The 25,980-nt window shown below is 40.3% G+C and overlaps 1 protein-coding gene across 2 annotated transcripts in view; it reads right to left on the reverse strand.

Moving 5' to 3' along the window:
- vac14 (vac14 homolog (S. cerevisiae)) overlaps positions 1-25,980 on the reverse strand; it is a 47,703-nt gene that overhangs the window by 6,625 nt on the left and 15,098 nt on the right. Inside the window, exons 11-16 of one of the 2 annotated variants that reach the window (XM_088614123.1) lie at positions 22,716-22,860; positions 21,796-21,861; positions 13,701-13,839; positions 9,781-9,913; positions 2,902-3,076; positions 2,230-2,348 (exon numbers count right to left, since the gene is read on the reverse strand). In XM_088614123.1, the coding sequence (XP_088470249.1) occupies positions 2,230-2,348; positions 2,902-3,076; positions 9,781-9,913; positions 13,701-13,839; positions 21,796-21,861; positions 22,716-22,860 (777 nt within the window). Of the gene's footprint in view, positions 1-2,229; positions 2,349-2,901; positions 3,077-9,780; positions 9,914-13,694; positions 13,840-21,795; positions 21,862-22,715; positions 22,861-25,980 lie in introns of both variants that reach the window. The other variant, XM_088614122.1, reaches the window with a different exon arrangement.

The raw sequence follows: 25,980 nt of genomic DNA on the forward strand, positions 1-25,980 counted from the left end.
AGAAATCTGCACAGCTAACTTCCTCTCTATAATGACCAAGTTTCACCTGCCATGCTCAAACAATAGTGTCCCCAGTGGAGTCCATTAGCAACATTTCCAAAGCAGTACATTATCGTCCACAATGTTTATAAACATAACATACAGTATACCAACTCTGTGTGCACGTCACAGCTGTGCCAGGAGTGCTAATGTGAAAGGAGCTGCAAATCTCTCAAGCTGCCATGCCCTAAACAAGCAAACAATAGAGATAAGAGGAGGAGGAAAGAGGTATTAAGAAACACAATCATTAATATTTCAAATTTGCTCAATCTGAATTATTTAAACAGGTTTTTTATGCTGCAGCCAGTAGTCAGTCTCAGTATTAAAGTACAGCCTTCAGATCTCCTCTCCCTAAATGTTTCTCAAGGGGTTGCAGAGGTCACCTCACTCTGAGCAGGGCTTCTAATATGCTGTCCCAGCAAAATGGGCTGACACACCACATAAAAGCTACAACCAACTTGACCTTAATAACACCTCATTCCCTGACTGATTTATGGCAACACTCAGCTTTCACTACATCTGATCCCATGTCGAAGAACCGTATCCACGCCCAACTTATCCAGAAACCAAGCTGTAGAGAGAACAATAATTACAGTGGTCCAATGCGGCCTGGTTTTTCAGTTCAGATTGCTGTCCCTTTTATTTTGGTTGGATAAAGGGACTATGCACTGATGAGTAGAAACAGGCAGCCAGAGCCACTCCCATCATGATGTATAAACAGCTCCTTCTGCCTTCTATAAATGGAGAAGTGAGGAGGAACAGGGTGGCTGGTGAGTTTACTGTGACAGTGTGAGTAGAAGACTGCACAGAATCTTGCCAGCACTGCACAAATATAAAACTGTACAGCCTTTTATTTGGCGAGGCAGATAATAGCTTCTTTTTGTTTTCACCACTGACGTGCAAGGCAGGGATTTTCAGATTTTAAACCTGTAAAGTCAAAACTTAACAAAATGGCTTTGAGATAGAAGTCTCTGGACAAATATCATGCTGCAAGGATGCAAGATGCCTTTGTACTGAAGGAACCAGTCTGGCTACATGAAAATATTCCAATAGCAAAAAGGCTATAACTGGGAGATTAAAATCAGCATAAGAACCACAGATTGCTTTATAATACAGCAAATGTTTTTGTGTTCCAAACCATGCAGTAAAGTCAGGGTCAGAGGGACACAGAGCCATTCGAAATTGTTCATTCTGGACAAGTGTAACCGATACCTTGGAACATTGCTGTTCAATCAAGAAAAGCAAACACACCAACGTTTCCAAAATAATACATTCGTCTGCTTGTGCATCAACCAGTAGGTGATGGCTTGATCAAAGCTTTTTCAGAGTTACACACCTCTCATTCTCAAAAGAGAAACGCAGAACAATCAGAGAAATAAGAACACTTTAGAGCCCTTGAAAAACATTTCACCCTGGATGTTAGTTGTATTTAATCTTGCTCGGGAACGATAATGAACCAGCCCACTCCAAATTAGGTTGCTTCTTATTTTTAAAAAAGAGATATAAGAAAGGCAAGCATTTTTCTCCTTATTTAGTAAAGTGTTTTAGGGGATGCATTTTATCTAAATCCCATGTTTGAATCCTGCCTAGTTTTAAATGCCATAATCTCCAGCTGTTCTGAGAAGTACAAAACATTCAATCAATCCTGTAAGCAAAATTGTGAAGCCTCCTGCATTAGGTTTTCATTGATCACAGCAAGGGGTAAAGAGAGTACCCTTTAATTACAATGGTGATGCACAAGCGCTAGAAATGGGGACAAAAGCGTTTTGCCACATTAATCTGAAATACTGCCTTAAAGCTAAGCAAGTGGAGTCATATCTAACCTTGCCAAACTTCACACACATGCAGACAAAGTGCAGATAAGGCAGACTTCATTCTTAGCATGCAGGATGTTGTCTGCAAACCTGAGAGAGGTCATAGTGTATTCAAATTCCTACAATAATGCTGCTCTGCATACATGGTTGTGTAAAGTGTTCGTATTTCTAATGCTATGTTTTGACATTGAGGCAGGCATTAAACTATACCCAAATTCATTTTCTGCCTAAGATTCTGCACTAACTTACTGTTTTATATGGCCTTTCAGCACATAGCTGAAGAGCTGTTTAATGTTCAGTATACCAAATTCCTGCAGTAACTGTGTGAAAAGCGTTTTGTCTCATCTTGTAGACCCAACTCAACTCAAGAGGATACAACTTCTGGATGAGATCATAGGCGTGCTTGTAGTTTTGTGTCAGGAAGCAGAGGGAGACGGTAGCAACGGGGTTGTGACACCAGGACCGGTACAGACAGCAGAACAGGGTGCAGCTCTCCTGGGGGAACAAATGCACACCCACAATGAGAGAGCAACCGAGAGCTATACCAAGTCACAGCAGCATGTATGCACCAGCTGCTCTGCACCCTGGGACAGTGGCCATGAGCACAACAAAGTCAAACACAAGTGGGGGGACAGCAAGGCACAAGACATTTCACCACTTAAAATTATAAATGGTTTTCATGTATCACCTGAGGTTTTGAAGTATCAGCATACTGGCAATAGAAGGCTTGTAATTATATAAGTGCAGGACGAAGACAAGGTTATGAACAGTTCTTTACTTGCATATATAAAGAGCAAGAAATTTCTATGTTAATAACACAAAATAGTTTTCTGAAAGTGCAGAGCTGAAATCATGCAATACAAGTGTACAGGTAGATGACAGCTGGGAAATCACTGAAGAGGGAAAAGGCTCTACTTCAAATGCAAAACTATGCTTTTCTGGTCTGCACATAAGGAGATATTTGCTGCATCTGTGGGCTGTATACTTTTAAAGATGTGGCAAGGATTGTGCTAAACTTATAACCAGTTAGCAGGTTGAATGTGTGTACCTGTGTGTGAAGGTCCTTGAGCTGGTTGCGCAGCTGGAAGAGTTCAGCGGAGGTTAGAAGGATAGTGTTGAGGGTCTGGACCATAGTGGATGCAAACTTGAGGTCTTCTTCTTTCAGAAGGATGTCAGCCATGGAGTGAAAAATATTCTCTGCATTCAAGAGGAGGCACAGCTGCCTGGGAAGATAAAACAAAGAGCCAAGTCAGCAGAGCCAGACTGCCTCCCTCACATAACTCAGCCTGCAGCCTTCGCTCTCTTGCTGACAAACCCCATCACGCTGCTGCCCTACGAAGGCATTCAGATCAGCAGCAGCTTTGGTAAATCCAGCTGACAGCAACCGAGAGGTTCTTCATCTTAGGATGAAGAGTTTGAAGGGTCAATGAAGATCATCTGGACCATGAATTAGGCAATTCACAACAAGGGGACAGCAACAGCCCACCACAGTTTAACTGATTCATCTCTTCAGGCAATCTTTCAGAAATATGAATTTGTGCTTATTGACTAGTGCAATGCATTCTTCCATTACTGGGGTAGCTGGGCTTCACACTCCTGCTGCACCTTCATAAGTTAAATAAACCATTGTACTTCCCACATGTCGACGGCTCAGGTCTTTCACACTTTTTTACTTTGCCATCAGCATACAGAATGGTTATTTAGTTGGGGGCGATACTGCCGTCATTGCAGGACTGACCATAACTGTACATAAATGACAAGGGAACAGTAATGCTTTCTGATTGCAGGATGTTCTGAATGCAGAAATAGCTTAAGTGGGTTATTTTCAGCAAAATGGACAATCTGGCGTTAGACTTTTGTACGAACAAAGTGGAATGAATGCCACCTACACATGCTGGCCTCCCACTGACGCTAGTGATATACTTGTGGGAGCCTGAGTGTAGTTTTGTTAATGGCAAGAGGTGCATGTTATGAAAGGTCACGATAACAGTGTAGGACGATGATGGGTTTCTGCAACTCCCTCCCATCCTTTTCCGTGTCTGTGGGCAGAAGTACAGCCAAACCAGCGCGTTAACACATGCTTTTTGTTCTTGACTTGGGGGGGGGAGACATAACCAGTAGAAATTAGGCCAGAGTGACACACAGCCAGAACCTTCCCTGCTGCTGTCACCCAGAGATTTTCCAGTGATTCAGGCATATGCAAATTCCATGTTTAACCACTGTATTTCTCTGGTGCTGCAGTTTTTTTCTTTTGTTCTGCTACTTTGGACAACTAAGAGTCAAACTAACCTGTCTCCCAAAGGTCTAATCCCAGCTCACGTGCCCTATTAATAGGTGAACAATCCATAGCTCTGTGCGCAATGAAGGCTTCATCAGGGTGAAATACAGTACACCCCCACATTCCACCCAAGGATCTCTCATCTGCAGCTCTCTAGGGCTCTCATCATTGCCTCTCCTTCTTACAGACATCAACTGCACACCCATTCATCTCTCCTCCACTCTCTGTTACCAACAAATGTGCTGTGACAGTCCTCCAAGGACTTGTAGGCAACAAGTAAGAGATGCTACGGCTTACGTTATCTTTGTTTTCGCCTACACTGCCTGCTCCAGGGTGATGTCTTAGAACGTTTCATGTGACAGAATCAAAATGTACTCTTAACAAACCTCAACATTTTCGCATATATCCCTCTGTGTTGCAGCCCTTTGTCTATAAAAGCGCTTCTAGTCTTCTTGCTGCACACAGAAACCTACATCCTCTTGCCACAGGATTACAAAGATAATGGTAAGACAGTGATCAACCTTTAAAGCAAAAAAAACAAAGAGACAAACACATATGAGTGCGAGAGTGTTGAAGGTCAGAGGTTTTTTTCCCCAACATTTACCCTTATGTTTTGGCCTTCACAAATAAACTAGTAAGAGAGGTGGTCCCTTGCAGTACTACAAGACCCAGTATTTCTCAATATGCCCTGTCCACTAAAAACAATTTAAATCCCTCGTAACTGGAGCTACAAATAAGTGACGCCCACCATACATCAATTTAAAAATCCTTATATTTGCAAGAATATAATAGAACAGCATGTAATTTCACAGAAAAACAGAGGTTTTCAAAGGAATATTTTTCTAATTCTTCATTTATGTTTTTGAAATACAGTGGTTACAAATATTCTTAATGAAGACTAGTTTCTAGATTCATCCTAAATATGTATGAATAATTATTTCATGCTTTTCAAATACTCAAGGAGCACAAAGGCATGAAACAACCATTAGTATTAATTGAAGGGCACCATCTGTCAAGAGGAATTCAGTGTCCCTGTGGACAGATTATTTCCCACAATTGTATAACCATCAGAAAAATGATAGTCCTTTCGAGACACTTAGTAGCCATATCAAGCAGTTTGTCAGTCAGTGCTGTCAAGTGATTGTGTTCCACGAACCTGAATGCCCATGAAACCTTCAGAGAGACAGACCCAACAGATACTAGATTTGAACAGCACACCTCTCTTCAAGATACCCGTGTACAGTAGTGGATTCTTTGATGTAAGCCAAAAATCTACTGAAATTGATTTGTTTTCTTGTACAAAAGTCGTTTAGGCCTGAAAGTTTCTGGGCCTGTAACCTGAGACACTGCTGAGATACTGAGAACAAAGACACTGCTAAAGCCTTGTACAATATTCCTGATGCACTTGGTGACCTCCATAACAAGCCAAAAAAGCTGCTTTCGGAACTCCTATAAAGAATAAACTCGTCTTAGTAAAGACGTCTTCCTTATCACAGCAAGGAGTGAGAGCCTAAATTTAAAAAAAATACTACAGGACATAATGTCCAAGAAGCAGTCCCAACATATTTCAGAGTAATTCATACAGTATATACTGTATATAAAAAACACATGTGGCATGCCTAGAGAAAACAACAAATGTATTTTTGAAATTTAGAAAAGTGACTATTTTAAATGATGTGGTTTGCTCAGACAATTAAAATAGAAGATAGCATTAAAAACAATAAAAAACAAAACTTTTTTTAAACACGCAAGACAACTAATTAAAAGTTCTGTGGGTTAAAAGTGGAAAGTCAAAATAACTTAATTCTGTACCAGAGAAGACTGTCTAAACCTATATGACACTAAAGTAAAACTGTGCTCTGATTTGCTTAACAGTCTATGGGGGTTTCAGAGTAAAATGGCTCTTTTGCTGCCAGTAAAACTTCCAATTAAATCTCTCATGTATGTATCTCCTGTTTCAAATTAAATTTTAAAGCATATCCTTGACAGCAGGTGCTTTATTTAGAAACACATGGAAAATGTCATCTGGAAAAAATGAATGGAAGGAAAAGCTGTCTTTAATAACCTTTTTAAATACTGCATTAATTATATGTACGCCACAAAAGTTAAGGAAATATTCTCATAGTTTAAAAAAAATAATGCCCATATAAATGACCTCACTACTATTTGATCTGCACTTCAGTGTATCAGCTCTACTATGCTGCCCGTTACGACTGAGGGCAGTGGTCTGGGACCTCTTCACGGCTCCATCAAGGACTGATGCAAGGGACAGGGTGGCACTGTGTTTCTTCACTGTGACTGAAACAGTTAGAAACAGGGGACCCGAGCATACAGACGTATAGCTGACGGCCTCGTCCTCCCACACAGGAAGGGATTACTTTGCACTTTCTTCACAAGGGAGAATCGAACCAGGAAACGTCCTATCACATGTGCCACGGGTGATGGTTACACGGCATTTCAAGCTGTAGTTCGGTCGACTAATGGGAAAGCTTTCAAAGCCTGGAGGGACAATTTAGTATAGCCAGTTGAACCTAACCTGCAGACCTGTTGGAAGGGAGAGGAAACTGGAACTCCAGGAGAAAACTAAGGTGGACAGGGGGAGGATGTGCAAACTCCTGCCTAGAATCAACACAGAAGAACCAGGAGCTGTGATGCAGCAGCACCTACTATACCACGATGCCACCTGAATGTTGAGAGACAGTAACAATGGGAATATAAACTATTGCGACCGATCCACCAAACGTCCAGTATTTTAACTGGGACTTAATGTTGACTGTGTCCACCAAAGGCAAAAGGCAGCCACTTTTGCTGGGAATCCTTCTAATCATAGTTAAATGACTGCTAGGAGCCTCAGTCCTTCCCACATGCACAGATAAGGAACCAAATAGAAAAGAACGTATGCTTTTCAAAACAAATTTAAAGCATCTACACTGACTCTATGCAACACTTAAAATCTAAGAATTCACAATTTTATCATTTGAGATCACAAAGCGGGGTGCGTTTTATTCTTATAAGAAATAACACCCTGCCATTTCACAGCTCTTCTCTCCTGACACAAGCTTTTTTCCCCCAGGACGGATGTGTATTGACTCTCTCTGAATACGGCTGATCCACAGGCCTGATGCAGTTGCCATGGCGATGTTGAAGGAAAACATCTGGGGAAGAGAACCTGCCCCTTTAAGAGCCCCAGTGTGCATCCCAGTGCGAGTCAGCGTGCACCATTGCACTCATTCCACACATACTTGGCAGGAAATCTCTCTACTACAGATGTGTTTCAGCACCCAAACTCCAATAAGAAAGTAACACAACATGCGGTTAATGTTCCCATTTAAGAACTCTTGAAAAGTCACGAAAAAATGATTTTTTTTTCTTTTACAGTCATATTCTAGCTCCCTTCTTTTCAAAGGAAACCAGACATCACAGCAGAAATACTGAGCAGCGGACCCGTTTATGACACCCTGCCACAGGACCTTCTGGGAGAGGGGTCATAGCTGCCTTTTATTTGGTCCTTGCAATGCAAAGGAAAAGCACCCAACAAAATATGTGCTCAGTTATAAAAGTACAAAAGGTTGGAACGGCTTCACAGAGCGTTTTAAATCTGAGACATGGTAGGAACAGTGTGGTAACTGCAGTGTGGCAATACTTATGCATGATTAACAGGTCTGGGTTTCAAGCACCAACTCAATTTTCAATAGAATTCAACTGGCCTATAGTAAAATAATTCATTATTTGCTATGTACACACTAGAGAGATATTGTAGGGAATGAACAACCTTGCAAATACCATCATCTAACAGTAATACGGGGGATTGGCTACAGACACAAAAGCAACCACATTTTTGGTATAATAACTATGTAATAAAAAATTAAACAAGTGATCGATATGTATATTTGCTTTAATTGGAAGTTTATCGCAAATGCAAAATACATAAAACTAAAAGTCTTTCACCAGACTTGCATTTAACGTACCATTCTTTATGTTTTCCTCTTCTTCTTAATGAAATACTCTTAAGCTGTGCACTGTACCTACAGAACGAGTGCAGTGAGTTCACAGCAAGCTTGCTCAATAATTCAACTTTCATGCTCAACATCATCCCTTCTTTCCCTTTTAGCCTGTCATCCACTCGCTGCAGTATTGTTCCATTCTCTTTTAGTTGCCATGATTAAGAGTCTAGATTAATGCTGAAATACTGTAACGTACTGAATGTTAAAATTTCATTAGAGCGCAGTAACAAAGTGTCGTTATGCAGCTGGGGGAAGAGAATGAATTGTATTGAATATTCAAAGCCTTCAAATATTCAAAAACTACAAATCCATGAATTGCAAGGGTTTTCTGCATGACTTAATATACCTAGAAGTACAGGCCAAACAGGACTGTATTTTCAGGCACACCACCCGGCACAGGTAGCCCTCTATCTGCCAAGCTAAAAGGGAATTATTATAATCATAATGCAATATCATATTAATGGTAGAATTATAATGCAATTGTATTTTAAGAGTTAATTCAAATTTCATTCAAATATGTTATTATTAATAATTCTTTGGTGATCAAACATCAATTACAAGAAAATGTAACGGAAGTGTAAAACCACACAGAGCAGACTCCCCCCCCAGAACGTCAGACATTGAACAACAAGAGCAAATGAAATATACGTTAAGGTAGATTAATTTCCAGTGCATTGAAATAGGAGCGACACCAAAGGCAATGACAAGTCATAAATATATATAGACTTAAAATGTTTTATAACCCACCTCTCGAGGACTGTAATGTTGCTTTGTTAAAGAAATCAAATACAAATCACCCATGTTTCTGATGAATATTTCTTTAGACAAAATATATGTCTAAAAACATAAGAAAAATTAATGATAAAGTCCAATATAGTTATACATTGTCCCATTTTTCAAAAATACTACTTTTTTGTTTCAGGCAGCTTACTTTCTGACTATTACCTTTGAAAACACTGAAATTCTACTTATTTTCTAAATATATGCAAACGTGTTACGTGTGCCATGGTTGTTCCAAGAATGCAAGGTAATTGCGTAACATGTATCTTTTCTGATAGCCCAACCTAAGTATGGAGAGGTGGAAATAAAAGGTGTTAGCGGTCCATGTTTGGCCCTTTTTTTAACATAGATTACCTTCACTTTATTTCCTTTCTGTGTAGTGTTTATGTTCAGTGTATACTGTGGTGGTGGAGAAGGGGAAACCCCATTACCTGTAAAGTGGTTTGAGTGGTGTGTCCAGAAAACCACTTATATAAGTGTAAGGATTTCATTCATATATTATTATAACAGCAAAAACAAATATTAACAGGATCATCTTACTTGTTTTCACCTGCACAGTATTAACAGTATGTCGCATTATCAGATGCAAGCAATGAAAAACACTCTCCTGAATGTGGAGGTCACTACATCCCCTGTGAAACATTCTACAGCATCAGTAGTCAGGTGCAAAGGTCATAGTTAATGGTCAGGAAACCATGTGCTTCCCGGTTGTTGAACAGAGCATCACAGTTGGAAAATGCAACACAGTCAGATAATCTAATAGTTCGAAATCACAAAAGTCTCAAGTTGTACGTCAATAACTACGATTATTATATTCATGGTATTAATAAGCCTCAGCTGATGTTGTGCTAACAGCATGTCCTACCTGATAATGAAGGCACCCCTGATCTCCAGTAGTTTCCTCTCCATGCTAAATCTGTTGAGCAGGTTGATCATGAACTTGTAGAAGTAAGAGTTCATGCTGGGGGTGGAGGGGGAACAATCTGTACCTTTCGAACCTGCAGCACAGGACAGGATAGATGTCAGATACACTGGAACTTTTATCAGTACCTCCAATGACATAAAATGGGGACCTTGTAGAACATCATCACTGTAGTACGATGCAATCACCAAGGGCAAGAAACCGATTTGGGCTGAAACGGATTTAAATCCTTCAAGTCTCAATCTTTCTACAATGATGTCAAAGCAAAAAGCAGACCAGATGTGTGTATAATGGCTCAGGAGCATACGAGCCTTTGATTTTGTGTTACAACATCACTAATGTAATAACTAATAAGAAGATAAAATTAGTAACTGCAGATAAACAGGACTCACTTATTGACTTATTAATTACTTGATTGTAAGATCATTTTAAAATACGACCTATGAACTGCAATAGAGCAGACTGTGGACAGCAGTAAAAAAGAATGGAATCTCACAAGGATACATTACTGTATCTCTAGGCATATGTGAGACAGTGACTATAAGACAAAAAACAGTACTTATGAAAGAACTGCCCCTGCAATTAAAAGGGAAATGCCATATATAATAATTCCTGAAATTAATGTTAAAATACATTGAAAAAGAATTACATGGACATTGTTCCTGACTAGACATTTGCCTTTGTGTATATACACATAAACACACATGCATACAGAATGTATTTGAGATTTTTTTGTAGACATCTGCATTGCACTATTCCATAATGTGCCCTAGCTTTCATCTCTTAATCCAAACAGGAATGCCAATAAATAAATGGCTTCTGAATCACATTGTTGTCCCAGCACACTCCTTACTCGCCCACTAACGAGAGACAGCTGGGGTCTGGTCCTCTCTGAAATCCCAGCGACAGAGGGCTGCAGGAATTTCTGGGAATCTGTTTAATGTGGAAAAAAAGGACTTGGAAGCTTTCCCTGGGGACTGGAAAACATCTTTGTGGGTCAAAGGTGAGAAAAGATGCATTTGAAATCCCAACACTGGGGAAAGGCAGCCTTGAGGGGACAGAAGGAGTCAAAGAAAAATACAAAAGTCCTTTCCTCTACATACTCAGAAGAGGAAAAGACATAGCAAACTGCGGTCATGTACTTCTTTTCCCTGTATTCAACAAGACGGTATGCATCAAAACCAAGTTATAGCTGGGCTGAATGATCACTGATCCAAGCCTCTCTGCGTCTTTTCCTAAGATGCAGGAATGCTACCATGAAAGTTTACACGTTTTAACAAACACTCATGGACATTTTAAAAGTTGTCCAGCACAGATACAATTCACTAATGCTTGAGAACTTTTCTTTTGAGCTCAATACTTATCAATTGTTAAGTTATTCAGAAAATGACTGACTTTGTGGTATGAAAATAACTTTAAATTGCTGCAAGCAGTGACCCAGTTATGTAGAGCTTGTAAACATACAGTCTATCTTCCACTACATATTAGATTAGGCTTTTCTATTTTTAAAACTTGGGCCCATTGTTTCTTTTCGAAATACTTACCGACATGGGATTTCCTCTATGAAGCAAAAGATGAGTGTTCTTAATTTCTCACCGAAGTGTTTAAGAAAAGACAGACTCAAGATGGGCTGAGGGCCATGGGTCAAGGTGGGATTTTCTTGACCTTTGTTCCCCTCTGATGTTTTACAACATCTCCATCTGCCCATCAGCATCACAGGCAAGCAGGCTGCTGTTGCCAGATGTGCAGAACAGAACTTGGCTATAAAATGAAATCTGACTCTGTGTGCCCTGTTGCAGGCAACCCGTGCTATGCCTATAAAAGGAATCTGTGGCCTGTGGAAATTTTCAATTAGTTTCTGTTCTGTTTCTGTAACACCTATCACCTTACACTTCAAACTGCTTCACTCCAGACGCTGCTGAACACTAGCTCTGTTTGAAAAGTAAATGTTTATACAATAATACTTAAACATATTTTTTATTTAAAGGAAAATGGTGGTTACATTTGCAGACATTCTGTGGAGTTGGGTAATATATTTTAATACCCTCCTGCTCCTTATTTTTTTATTACCGACTTCGAAATCAACACAGCAAGGTCAAGGAGGTCACACAGTGAGTGGCTAAACTGAAGACAGTATTTTCTTTCTTTCTTTCGTCGACCTCACTCCCTCACAAGACAAACCTTCTGAGGAAAAAGCTACTTCGCAGTCTCCTGGTGAGCCAAAGAGTGATTTGATCCATTTCAGAGAAACATGGGCAGTCATTTCCATGACAATAAGCAGCTTCCTCTCCTCTGTGCCACACAATGCACCGTTTATCATTCCATCCAGCGCACACACGCATCCCAGAGTGCTCTGGGGCCAAGGAGGAAGGGAGTACGTCGTCATGACAACTGCTGGGAATGGGGGGCCATCAGCATGCACTTCCACATCCAGACTAATATCTACACAATGGCAGATTACAAGTCTCGATACAAGGCATCGAGATGAGTGGTGTTTGTGTGCTGTGGTACTGTATGTCAGCTCCACCTAACACATTCATTCAAATTATTTTTTAAAATGCTGTGGTCAATGAGGGTATCAAGAGGTTGTGAAAACATACTCTGATGGACGTTTGCTATGATTGCGATGTTGATCGAAAAGCCCTCTGGCCTTCTTGTGCCTCTGTCAGGAATATCGTGAAATAACACCCGTGTACAGGGTGACAGATACCGTTGTTCACATTTTCTTTAAAACCAAATGGAAGAAGTGGATGATAATTGTTTCAACTTCTTTCGGTAACAGTGTCCTCCTCATGAGAGGAGTAAATCCTGACGACCTGAGAGTGAACCAGAGCTGAGGAGCCCCAATGCAAAGCCCCCAAAGAAACAGGAAAAGGCAATAAATCCAATTAGAGACAATGAGAGGAGAAGGGGGAGCAACAAAGGAAATGGGAACAGACAGGGAGGAAAGGGACTCCAGAGAGAGACACATGAATATATATATATACAAACAAGCAATGAAAAATCTGTTAATCATAGCACAATTGCTTTGGACTAAGAGTCGCTGATTCAGTGGGTGAGATCAAGAAACAGCATTAATCCACATGCCTTTGAAAATAGAGTAATCAGAAATCCCCACTAGGGCACCAAACGAAGACACAGAAAAGAGAGTGTTTGTTACCTAGAACATAAGAAAGGTTGCATACAAGGGGAGGCCATTGGTCCAGTCATGTCTGTTTGGTCATTAGTGCTTCATTTATCCATGGATCTTCTCCAGCCACGTCTTGAAGGAAGCCAGAGTACTGGTTTCCAGAGCAGGACAGGGTAGATTGTTTCTACAATCTTTTGCGTCAAGTGTTTATGGTTCTAAACTTACTCCCACATACTGTAGTATTCCTAATTCTCCCGTATTTATGCCTGGTCAAGGGTTAGTTCATAGCACTGTCTGAAGTTCCAGAGCTACAAATCAAGTAAGGGGTCAAAAGGTTAAAGGCTTTGTCATTTAGGGGGTAAATGACCTTTCATTCAACCATCCTGTACTGTTGTATAAATCATATGATGGTATTTATATGAAGCCTAATCATAAACACTTAAAGGTATAGACCTGATAATCATGCACAGAAAAAAAACAAAAGAAAAAAAAACTGTCCAGAAAGGAAAATCCAAAAATGCATTCTTAAAGTATCTTACTAACCAGTTGTGCTATGAACATTGCAGAGCAACTGAAGTTTAAGATGAAAGATTTGCAGCTCAGTCAAAGTATAAGAAGGAGCCATCACTCCGATAAACAGCTGAGCTGTTACCTATTATTAGAAAGATGTGAAAGAGAAAGGCTGGCCTCTGCTGTCAGCGTCAGAAGGGCAGAGGTTCACACTCACCCACACCTGGCTGGACGGGCTTGGCTGATGCAGGGACCTGGAGCTCTGCTTTGCTCTCGGCATTGTCACATGACCCTGGAGCGTCTGTCTGACCAGCGGGGGAGGAGGCGATCTCAGCCAGAACCTCCAGGTCCTTGAGAATGACCTGGGAACAAAAGGATGGGGTCAGCGGGAGAGAACAGCGTGCGATCTCTTCATTCATCCAAAAACCCGCCGGCCCACAGCTCTGGAGTAAGGACAATGTTGCGTGTCGTCTTATCCCCCCTCCAAGCAAAATAATTTTAAATAAAGACAAACACTTCCATGAGCTACAGGCAGCAGTGTGGACTTGCAGTGATGACTGAATGGAAGGGGATTCAAGCACAAGGAGGGTTCAAGCACCCCTGAACCAAGTACAGCTCTCAGATTACTCCAGTAAAATGCCCAGCTGTATAAATGGGTACACATTTAAATTGCTCTGGATAAGAGTGTCAGCCAAATAAATTAATCTACAGTAACTTTCAAACATACAGACTCAAGCCCTGTACTAAACTCATAGCTAGGGGACCAAATTACCACTGTCAAAATAACATATCTTTCAAAGATTTCCTCTATCAACTAATCAGTTAAGAATAGCATACCAACTCTTATTTTGGATGGGTCTTAAAAAAAAAAACATGGCAAATTACAGCACCTTTCACTACCAAAAGGACTTGCATGATGTCTTCAGTATGGGAAGTTTCAGAATGCAGTGAATGGTACATTGCTCAGATCAGAAGTACAGAGAAACCAGTACAGTTGTAGAAACTTCTACAACGACGCCCTCAAAACCGTTGTAGAACTAGAAACGGAGAGCAAAAAGCCATGTCCTCAATATGCGATGTTATGAACTTAAACATGAGTGTTTGTTTACATTTAGCAGCAGAGATTGAATTGGGTTTTAAGAGCAGGTTTTGGTGTGTAATTCAACAGACCATTTGATTTAAAAGCAGAAAATTAGTTTTTATTTTTTTAATCATATAATCTATATTTTGAGCCAGTCATTGGACCTTTTTTTTTTTGCAGGGTAAACAAATATCCTCAGCCCTGCAGAGGAAGCATACAGGAGCCCCACTCAGCCCCTCTCCATCCCCATTCCCACGATCAGTCAGCCCTTTCTATTCTCAGCTCCGGGGCCCTGTCAATGAAAACACGAGTGACCTTTCACTCAGCCATTTCCTCAGTGAATGAAGTTTGCAAACTCTGGGGAAGACACTTCGACATTCCCTCGCCCTCCTTCAATCAGGCCTTTCTCAAATCACAGGGCAACTCGCCCCACACAAACAACGACCCTGACAGAAAAATAAACACAAACACAGCGTCATTCCCTCGAAAGTAGCCTGTTTTTTCCCTGAAAGGGACATCACACTGTAGATAGAACTTGTGAGGTTCCAGCCACAAAACTCAAATGAGTCATTTAAATCTCTAGGGAAGGTTTTTAAACACAATGTGTACCCACTAGTTTAAAAACATAAATGTGAAGTATATACATTGACAAAAAACTGCTACTAATGCCAATCTTTTTTATATCTATTCCAAATTGTTTGCAAATCCAACAAATTCAAATGCTAAGTGGGGAAAAATTGTTGCCTCTGCAGTAGTTGATTTGACATAACCTCCCCCCCCCCACCCCCAAAATGAAAACACAGAAGTTTAAGATTGTAACTGCAAGGCACACTGTCATCACTACACACACTCTCCTCAGAGCATCTCATCCAGACCAGGCAGGGATGTTCAAGAACATGCCCCTGGTCCAGAGGCTTGTGTTTGCTGCTCTCCTGAAAAACACACTTACTGAATTGCGATGGCACACATGTATGACTCATGACTTACCCAATACTGTATAAACTTAACTACAGTACAATTCTGTCTATCGATCCCAAGACTTACAGAGGAGGGAATCATGTGATCCACTCATGGTTGAGAGATGTCATGTGAAAACGATGTCTGTTTTATGGTGTGGCCACTTCCTGTTTACAGCAGGCACGGTGGGTTCATTATCCTCTGTTTCATATCTTCCCAGGCTACTGTGTGTTGAGCCACTCCCTGACATCTTCCTACTACTTATTTACACTTTCTACCAGTGAAGAACGATCTTGTTTTGAATGAACTGCACGTTCAGGAACCCGACAGCTTCCTTTTGGCCTGCGACCATGTCTGTGTGCTGCAGCAGGGGTTAAGCCTTGCAATGTCATTCCCAGTCTTTCCGGATACATGCCGTAAATACAATCCCAGGGTTCTGAAATGCAGGAAAGCAAAGAAATCCTGGGAAATCATACTAGAACTGGGAATAAATATTGAAATTCCCAATCAGAAGGTGGACTGTAACGTAGAGGCAGTCATTTGACTTTATAATTCGGTATGTCCTGGGGAATATTACTGGGATAAATTCAAGTATAGTATATAAAATTGGTAGTTGCCTAAAAATGAACCCTTGTAGCCCAGAAAACAAAGTTATACTATATAACGAACAATGACTAAGGATGCTCTACAAGTCAGACAGCTCATGCATAAATGATCATGCTGTATCAAAGGCAAGATATGAAGCAAGTGCTCAAGGCAAACCTCTTCACTGCTTAGCTAAAGAAAGAATCTCTAAAATCAGTGGCATTAAGAACACAAAATGCTTTAAGTTACACAGAGAGCTTAAATCTTTTAATATTGGAATACAAGAAAAATACAAAACCTATATAAAAATAACTGTAAATGTCATGTTTCCTCCAGTCTTTTGAAACATGTTTAAAAACATTTTTTTAATCTGGTGTATCTGCTTGAATGGGACTGAGAAATTGCACACCCAAAAGCAATAAGTGAAAATGCATAACACTGCCAACTGCGCAATAGCTTGAGTGCTGTCCTACAAACAGGAGAGGAGAGTGTCTTCAGGTGAAGAAGCTGCTGTGATGACTCATATTTACCTTTCAGCAGTTTAGCTCCTCACTGTGTTATTTTGATCTCCATCACACATTCTGGGTGCGATCCTATTGATGACGTAGATTAGCCATGTGCTACTCAGCTGGAGGAGCTGTTATACAAAACGTCACACAGTCTGTCCCCACGGCCATGAAAAGCTTTTCAAAAAAGGCTACACTCGCTGAGTAAATAAATAGACCCAGGACATATGGGGTCATCAGATGTGTATTTTGTAGATGTAAATGTAGATTTACTGTAGGCAGGGTTATATTAAAGCACATGAGTTCCGGTGCAGAAAAGGAATTTTGACAGTGCAAACTCTGGGTGTTCACAACACAGTTCCCTCCACAAATGTAGCCAGGAAAACAAAACACTGCTCCGATTCCCACTTCACTGATCTTGCCAATAAAGTTTCTATCTTTTTTTCCTTAAATACAAGTTGTGATCCCTACACCAGTCCCACAATCCCTTTTTCTCCGCAGTATTGGACAAGGCCTACCCCTGCTACTGCCCCTGTTGCCTGGCCCCCTAGCTAAGCTGTGAATTAGCACACGCTTGGCCCCAGCTGTTAGGTGCAGAGCAGCCTGCTTCCCTTGTTTAGGTGCCAGCTGTGGGAGGGCAGCCACAGTGTACGTCTCCTCTGGAAGATCACTGCAGAGAAGATACAGTCCATCATTTTTCTTTTTTTTATACTTCCCGTCTGCTAATTGGAGGCTGTCTCGTGAAAAGCCTCCTACATCACAATTACTTTTCAAGATGAACAGTCTATCCTTGCTGAACGTGAGCTGCCCCACGCCATGTGGGAGAAATCCAGGTTTTGCAATAAAGTCCAGTTTAAATACCGGCAAAATACTGTAATTGGAAACGAAAGGAAACGGAGAAATTCACATGCAAGTGGTGTGAAATATTCAAGCCTTTAGCTCTGAATAATTTCAGTTCAGTTACAAGTCTTTTTTTATTTCCGGCTATGGTATTGTGAATGAAATTACAACTTAAATCTAATGTGTGAAGTGTTACAATTATAACTACTTGTCATCGAGTGTAACTGCAATTATCACATCCCAGAAGAAACAAAGAAAGAAAAGCGATAAGAATCTGAAAGAACAGATTACTTCAAAGCTTTAAGTACTGATAACAATATCTGTAATAACAAAAGAAATATAAATTAATATTTTAACATCTCCCTCACGTTGTTCATCTTCACATTTAGATCTCCATTCCTCGCTCATTTTTGTTCTTTTTGTGCTCATCTTCCCTCATACAATGGATACAGTCTAAAAATAATACTTTGTTTCCTAGTTGTCTAAAAACTCAGGTCCTTTTTTCCCTTTGCTTTTTTAACATTTAGAGCTTGCCTGATGTACAGGAAATCCTCAATGGATCTTATGGGAAAAACAGAAGATTCTTACATAAGCCATTCTGAAATACCCAATTCTCTGCAGCTCTGAAGATGTGATTTCTTGCTGGCTGGGAGACTGCTAGGTTAGTCAGCTGTCCCTCCCACATGGAAGATGGAAGATGAACCACAATTCCCTTCGGCCATCAAGACAGAATCTAATCTACTCCCTTGGGATCCTGGAAGTGACCCTGCAACGTCCTGAAAGGAGATCCTCATCTCCTCTTATCCCAGTCTTGTGCACCTCATCAAGCACATCTACAAACAAAGCCGTACCCTAAAGAAGGGCATCAATTATTTGCAGAGTCTTCAGCAAAAACTCCAGAGCTATACCCTCACTTCGTGCTACAGTGCCTGGGAATGGATCTCTACACAAGATGAAATCGCTTCCTTCTTAATCAACCCAAAACCAAACAATTTCCATCTAACTGTTACACCTTCCCTGCTCTTCCTCCACAATTAATCCCAAGGCAAAACGTCTCTCAGTAGAATACAATCAATTTCCTGTCCCATTACTCATCAGAGCAGGCACTTGACTGACACCTGACTGCTTACTGGCGTGCTGTGGGATGCACTCGTTTCTAAACCTCAGATCTCTTTGATTTAACAGCAGCTAAGGCCAATAAAAAGTCATCCACGTCATCCCCACCAAAGGGTGTCTGATGATACTTTTACAGCACAGAGTAATGCTTCCCTTTTGGGGAACATTTCATCTAGTTGTATTAGCCTTTGCGGAAGACTAGGCTAAATGTTAAAGCATCTTTTTCTCTGAACTAGTGTATTTTAAATGTTATTTTTAAAATGATTTTTGAACACTTTTAGTTGTTCAAAGACTATAGGAGCTACTGAAAAAGTGCAAGTTTCACAGCATGTACTTTATTACGCATCATCCAACCATGGCTCCATACGTGTCCAGAGAGTGAAGTTCGGGGCTTTCGAATTGAAGACTAAACTGCAGCACTACAGCAAAACAGGCTGTAGTGCTGTAGAGGGTGTGTTAGAGCAACTTTGCAGCACAGTAACATTTTTAACTGTTCGGTTTAACTCTGAGCTACAGTATATCTCAGCACCTGCAATCTCTTCAACAAGATTATCTCCATTCCCCACCGTCTGCTAGCAAGATCTTAATCTACTCAGAATACCCTTAAGGCATACAGTAGTCTTCTTGTAAATATCAGCACTGTTCGATGCCGTTTCCCATTATTAGGCTTTATCCTACTGAACCCTGTCCATACCATGATAAAGCATCACCTCCGGTACCGTTTCCTGGATGTCAATTTCTCTGTGCTTGTTCGGTGTTCTTTCAATAACTCTCAGTGCAAAATAACGAGACAGTTGACGTGGTAAATCTTATCAGATGGGCTGTTTTTCTCATATGGGAGTTACTTTAAAGAGCAGAAACAGGCACAGACCTAAAACAGGTAAGTGCTGCACATTGGTGTTGGAGAGGAGTCTCAAATACCTGGACAGTGCTTTGAGTGGAGCGTCCAGAAAAGCACAATATACAGTAAGTGTTATTGTTATTATTATAAACAATACAAATACGTTTTTAAACAGCACACCCTTGAATATGTTTATTTTCCAATTCAGCTTTCAAGAACTTCAAAGCATCTTCAAAGCAGATCTGACAGCACAGCAAAAGGGTTTTTGACTACTACTCTTTTGAAAAGCAAAGTCTTGTTTTCAGATTTGGTCATATCCGTTAATTAGAATGCACATAAACTGTTATAGCTGAGTAACATTATTTCTGTGAAATTATTAAATCTTTCCAACACCTTAAGTTTGTATTAAATTCCAGTCAGGTACATTAAAAAAATGCTCACAGAAAGATCTACCTGCAGCACCTGTGGGAATTTTCCTCAAAGCTGAGTCAAGATTCTTACAGGTGTTTGACACCAAGAGAAAAATACCTATCATTTACAATGCTGTAAATATTTTCTTATACAGCACAAATTAAATGCTACAGACTCATTTAGATAACATCTCAAATACAGTCTTCCTGCTTACATTTACTAAAAGGATCTTCTGCAACACAAAATGAAATTTCTTTGTACTTGTCCATGAAATAAACAGATGCAGTTACTTCAAATTAAAAAAAGATGTATAGACCTTTCTTTTTTGTTAATGAATAATGAACTCTTTTTTTACCGGCTCTTTTTCCTAGTTTCAAAAGACACTCCCTATCCACTGGCCCTGAAGATTCGCAATGGACTGCACAATTTTTAGCTTTTCATAATCACAGTCATTTTTTTCTCAAACAAGGAACCACCCATCCCAGATTGCATGCAATCCATGGCTATTTTTGCTTGCAAAGATTTAGTACAGTGTACTGTGCATTTCCAGTGTAATTATATTTCAAGTTTTGATTTGTACAGTAAGTTTCCTTGTCTAACCCCAAGCCCTCAGTATATAAGGCTTTCACTTTCAATGAAAATAGGCCTGGTTCACCATAGCAGACAAAAAATCAAATTTGCAATCAAATCCCAAGGTCTCAGGGCACGACAGCTAAAACTGAGAAATGAAACTTGCACTTACAGAAAATCAAAAACTTGCTTAGATAAGTCCGAATTTGGTGGTTCATTTACTTGGAGGCTCTTAAAGGAAAAACAATATTTATCAACAATACTCCTTCAGGCACAAAGTCTCAGATAGCAAAGATAAAGTTAACATTCTAAAGTGTCTGAATTAAAAATGATAAGCCTAGGGCACTAAATAAACTCAGCCAATCGTTTTCAGGGGAGCAAACAAACCTGTTCCGAGCACTGTTATTAAGTGCTCTTTAAAGTCTTTTATTACCAGTACTCCCCAAACCATGATTATGAACAAACTGTATATACGTTTCAGACGGGCGATGTCTGCCTACAGGACAATCCCACAGCCAGCGCACAGAGAAGCACGGTTTTAAATTCAGCACTGAGAACGTGCTCAAGAAGCTATCTTGAGCACTTTTAAAAAAGACCCACCCCAGGACAGGACCTCTTTAAAAATCAAAATTCCTACTGCTCAAAGATGTTCCATAAATATTTAAATTTAACAAGTGGAAAATGCACCAGAAGCACAAGCCCTGCTTGACTTTCCTAAAAATAGAGCTGTGCGCGGAAGTGTGGTGGCAGAGCACAGAGAGCCGCGATGCTGTGGGCGATCCGTGCCACAGGAAGGGAACTGGAGTGAGCGCCAGCCCCGCTCTCTCACAGCCAAAACGCCGCGTTTATGAGATGAAGTAAATCCTTTTTTAAAACCCCACAAGGCACAATTTCCTTTTTCTATCTCCACTGACAAAGAAATGAGACACAGCCTCTTTTCAGCTCATTCTGAAGACCCCTTTCGCCTCAGAACAGTACATCAAATCAGCTGGCTTGGGCTAGGGCCAGGAAACGGAAACAAAGGATTGATTTAGACCAACGCTGTCATTCTGTCCAGCTATGGTAACTTAGAGATGGGGACAGTTTTGCTTGCCTATGAATGAAGCAAGAGTGCACAGAGTCAACATGGAAATCTGCAAATCTGACAATCTACAGACATTAGACATAGTGGAGTCATTCCCCGTTTTTAAATTCGTCTCTTTATTGACTCCCTGGAAGTAGAGTAGATGACAGTAGGTCTCTGGATTAGCTCAAAAAGATGGTGCTGTCATAAATCTCAGAAAGAATAATAGCAGTACAGAGATGGATTGAACTCAGATTGGGTGGAGTGCAAAAGGTCGGGCCAAGGAGATAAAGAGAGTTATGCTTGGGCATAGTCACTGCTTGTGACCAGTTGGCAAACTCTGCTTACCTCATCTGATTCATCAGAGAGAGTCTTGAGCAGCATGGGGAAGAGGCTGTCAGTGTGGCGGAACATCTGCAAAGGGGAAAAAGAGGAAGAGTTTAAAATCATCAAGTAGCGTAGCTTATCATTTGAACCGTGCGAGCGTGAAAGAGCTATCGTTTAGGAGGATTAGCTATCATTTAGGTGGATTTGCTGGTCTACAGAGATCTGGATGGAGTACTGGCACGCAGAAGGACATGATGGAAGACCTAATACTCCACATTTAGTACTTTTTTAGAATTGTAAAATCTTAGCGTGCCCAGAGGGGTTGGGCAGCCAGTTAACCTTGGACCCCTAGAGGTTTGTTTTCTCCTTACAGAGCAGTTTTTGGCTCCTCTCCTCTGTTGTCTTCTGGCTTTTTCGCTTTCTCTTTCTGTATTGTAACGTCATGTATTGTCACACAGCTTTGTCAAGTGCCTTGGGGCAACCTTGTTGTCAAAGGCGCTATATAAAAATAAACTGAATTGAATTGAAAGACTGACGTACTGGTTACAGTGGTACGTCTGCAGTGCGGATAACACAAATATCCAAAACCAGTGATGCACTCCAAATAAAATGCTGAGAAAAACCACGTAACAATAAAAGCATCCATTGTCTATGCATTGTCTATATCAAGCATTGAATACAGAAAGAATTTGCCAAAAACAACCAAAGTCTTTCAGAGAACAGTGCAAGATGGAATTTGAAAGTCACATCCCAGAATGTCAAACGGCCATGAACCATGAAAAACAGATTAAAGAAATTTAAGAAAACGGTCAGAAATACAAGAAATAAAAACATAAAGCAGATATCATATCACACATACTGTAAGAATATATATGATAAAAATCTAAGGAATAGAAAAAAGCAGAAATGGAGTATAAGGAGGCAGTCCGTGCAGCACTCACCTTACGCGGGGTCTTGATGTACAGGTGGTAGAGCCATTTGAGCACCGCGATGCGGGTCATCATGCCAGTCGAGGACTCGTGGAGGTGCCTGTCCAGGACCTGCACTATACCATCCAGGTCCATGGTCACCTGGGGCCGGTCATTACTGGCATACACAACGGGTAAGATATTCAGCCGCGATCTGTGCGAGCTATCCTACAACAGCACAAGGTCTTTCTCCGCACAACAACCTGCTTTTAACACTGGCATTGTGACCGATTTTGGAATCAGCCGGTGAACAAAAGTGATTTTTAACCCTATTCAACTTGAAAAGGGGTAACAGGGGGATGTTTCTGACTACTGATTAGCATTCTTCTTATCCACAAGCCATTTTTAAATGTTGTGGCATTATTCTGAATGTTAGAATTAGGTATTATGCTGTTGCCTTATATTAATATTATATTAATGAAACAAGACAGCAAGCACTATCTTAAATTATTCTAGCAACAATACAACACAGAAACGGACAGTATATCAAATATGTACATTTTTGTCTTGTAAAATGGGTAAATCAATAATTCAGTATTTCCAGTACTCATATCTGGAAATGAATTCTTTTGCATAATAATCCCATACTACAGCAGGGAGATCACGCTAATTGTAAGGAATGTGGGTAGCAATTACCACAAATAAAGGAAAATCTGACTCATTACAAGTGAATACACTGAATTAAAGCAACTCATACAGCAAAACAGCCTAAGGAATGTGTAAGCATGCCTTCATTTACTAAACCCTAGTCATTAAGAAACAGACTCCTTACATTTCTCTGAAACCCAATATACTGTGGTGTAAGTTTAATTCATTTCCAATTAATTCCAGAGCACTCACAAACAATTTTGGATGTTTTTGTTGTTTGAGGGTGGTTGGTACATAAATTGATAGTGATACAGTACATGCAAAGTAGAAATAGTTATACATTAAAAAGCATGGAGGCATGACCCATTCTTAGTGGATTCGTCTTTGTTCCTGGAGGCCAATGATTTTATGAAAGTCAGGTGCAACAGTAGAGCGATCTGACAAAGATACAACATCTCATAAGACGCCGCATCTTGCTGAGCAGTGTGGAGAGGATCCTCGCGTGCACCCACTGCCCCCCTGTGGGAGGACCAGCAACAGCTAAGAGACAGACTGCCAGGAGCGACACAGGACACAGGCGAGGGCTGTGACTGCTCAGACTGGAGTGTCCTGTACCACTGTCTCAGCGTCGCTCAGTGATGCACTGAAGGAGCTAAGAAGCACAGTTGGAGCTTCCAAGTCCACAGGCAAAGGATGTGGCAGCTGAGTTGCATGTCATGTGCTTAAAGAACAGATAACACCCTGTAGCATCAACAATGAACACACGACTATATGCCTTCTTCTCAGCAAAAGAAATTCCCTCCCAAGGCCACATACGCGGGAAAACTAAATATTAGGAATAACTGTTTTTTTTTTTTTTATGTGCGTCACTGTGGGGTAAAAAAAATCTTCTGGTGGCTGGAATGTAACTGCAGATTATCCAACAGCTGCTCCGAGATGGACTGCTGAAAGAAAGCGAATTGCTGCAGTTGTTTTGCACTGCTTGGAGACTGCTGTCACTGCTGTAGCATGAACGTTTCCAGTTTGATGCAATATGTGGATGTATTTGCACACTTAAAATGAACTTTTTTTTTACAATCATGCAAATTTTAAGCACTGCTACAAATATAAAAAACAGAATTGAAGAATTTACATTTTGATGTGTTTTCACATTTTAAAAGTTTAAGCATCTTGTGATAACTTAGTAGCAAAAAATGCTAGTCCACTGAACACAGGCTGAAAATCGCCTAATGAAGCTTGTCTGCAGCTAAAACAGAATACGGTATTTTATTTAGAAATAAACACATTGTTCACAATATTTCAGACACTGCATTTGTTTTCACATTGCCTATGGTTGATTTATCTACCATTAACGGGCGCCTCTTTAGAACAACAGTACAAGTACAAAGTGATCCCACTGTTGCATTTTCCTGTTGAAGTATAGACGTTTTTAAAATTACAATGTCAATTTTCTCAAAATCTTTTACATTCTGCAACCATTTGTATGCATAGTAAAACAAACCGGCTTTACATGGTTATTTTCTGACAAAATTAATATTCTTTTTTCTTCTTTCATCATCCATACACAGCACAACCACCATAGAGTATGTCCATTTTTGCTATGCACATAATGGCATAATGGAGGAAAAGGATTTTCTTCTATTTAACTTGAGGTCTTCATTTAAAACATCCTCCACCTTGTGGTGTATAAGGGTGAGTCAACTACTGTAGGTAGGGGCTACAATGCAGGGGTGGCTGAAGTGGGTCCGTTCCCAGGTGTGAAGCTCTTCTGGTTGAAAAGTGTTATACAAATGCTTAGAACTTGTATTTATTATACTTAGTCTTTGGTCAGTAACCAACTTTAAGAGCTGTTCTTTACAGTAAATCCATTGCTCAATCAAGAAGGCATCACCAAATACTATGAATGTTCCTGCAAGATGTTGAAGGTGTTACTTGTTTTATCCTGCATTCTAAAAAATGAAACATCAGAGGAATGAGCTTGTGGCTAGGTGCTTTCAGGAAAGAAGTTAGTTTTCTTATTTTAATAAGTATAGCAATCCTGAGTTGAAAATCCTTTGATCAACTGGCCCTATTTTCTTTAAAAAGAAATACTACCGAGTATGAATTAAGAGTATACCACCTCAGGGACTAATAAAACCTTTGAGAAAAACTGAAACTCAGAGGACCACCAGAGGTATACAAAATACTGCTGACAAGACTATTTTTATTCTTATAATTTGAAACATCTTTCAATTTACCAACTTACCAAAAAAACCTTGACAGCAGGTCAATCAGTAAAATGCCCTGCAATTATTGAGGCATCCTACAATGCTGTAGGTAGATAAACCCTGAATCGTGTCTTTTATTTTAAGAAAAAGACACAGTCCCATTACAAATTCATCATTACAATTTGAAGGACATACAGTGGCAAGAAATAAAAGCAGGACAGAGAAGTTAATGGGCAAAGGAAAGATGGAGCAATGTTGTTGGTGGGAGTGGGCATAGGAGAACATTAGAATAATGTTTCTCTCCCAAATCAAGTGGAAACCAGTATGAAACCTGTATGAACCTGTATGAAACCAACCTGGTATGAAACCAGGGAGAAGATACTGAGCCATGCAGCTCTCCTGTTAACACAGGACAAGACTAACCCCTGCACCCCCGAATTGCA

The sequence above is a fragment of the Lepisosteus platostomus genome, chromosome 20 (genome assembly GCF_059453375.1).
Source record: "Lepisosteus platostomus isolate fLepPlt1 chromosome 20, fLepPlt1.hap1, whole genome shotgun sequence".
In the NCBI taxonomy this organism is placed as follows: Eukaryota; Metazoa; Chordata; class Actinopteri; order Semionotiformes; family Lepisosteidae; genus Lepisosteus; species Lepisosteus platostomus.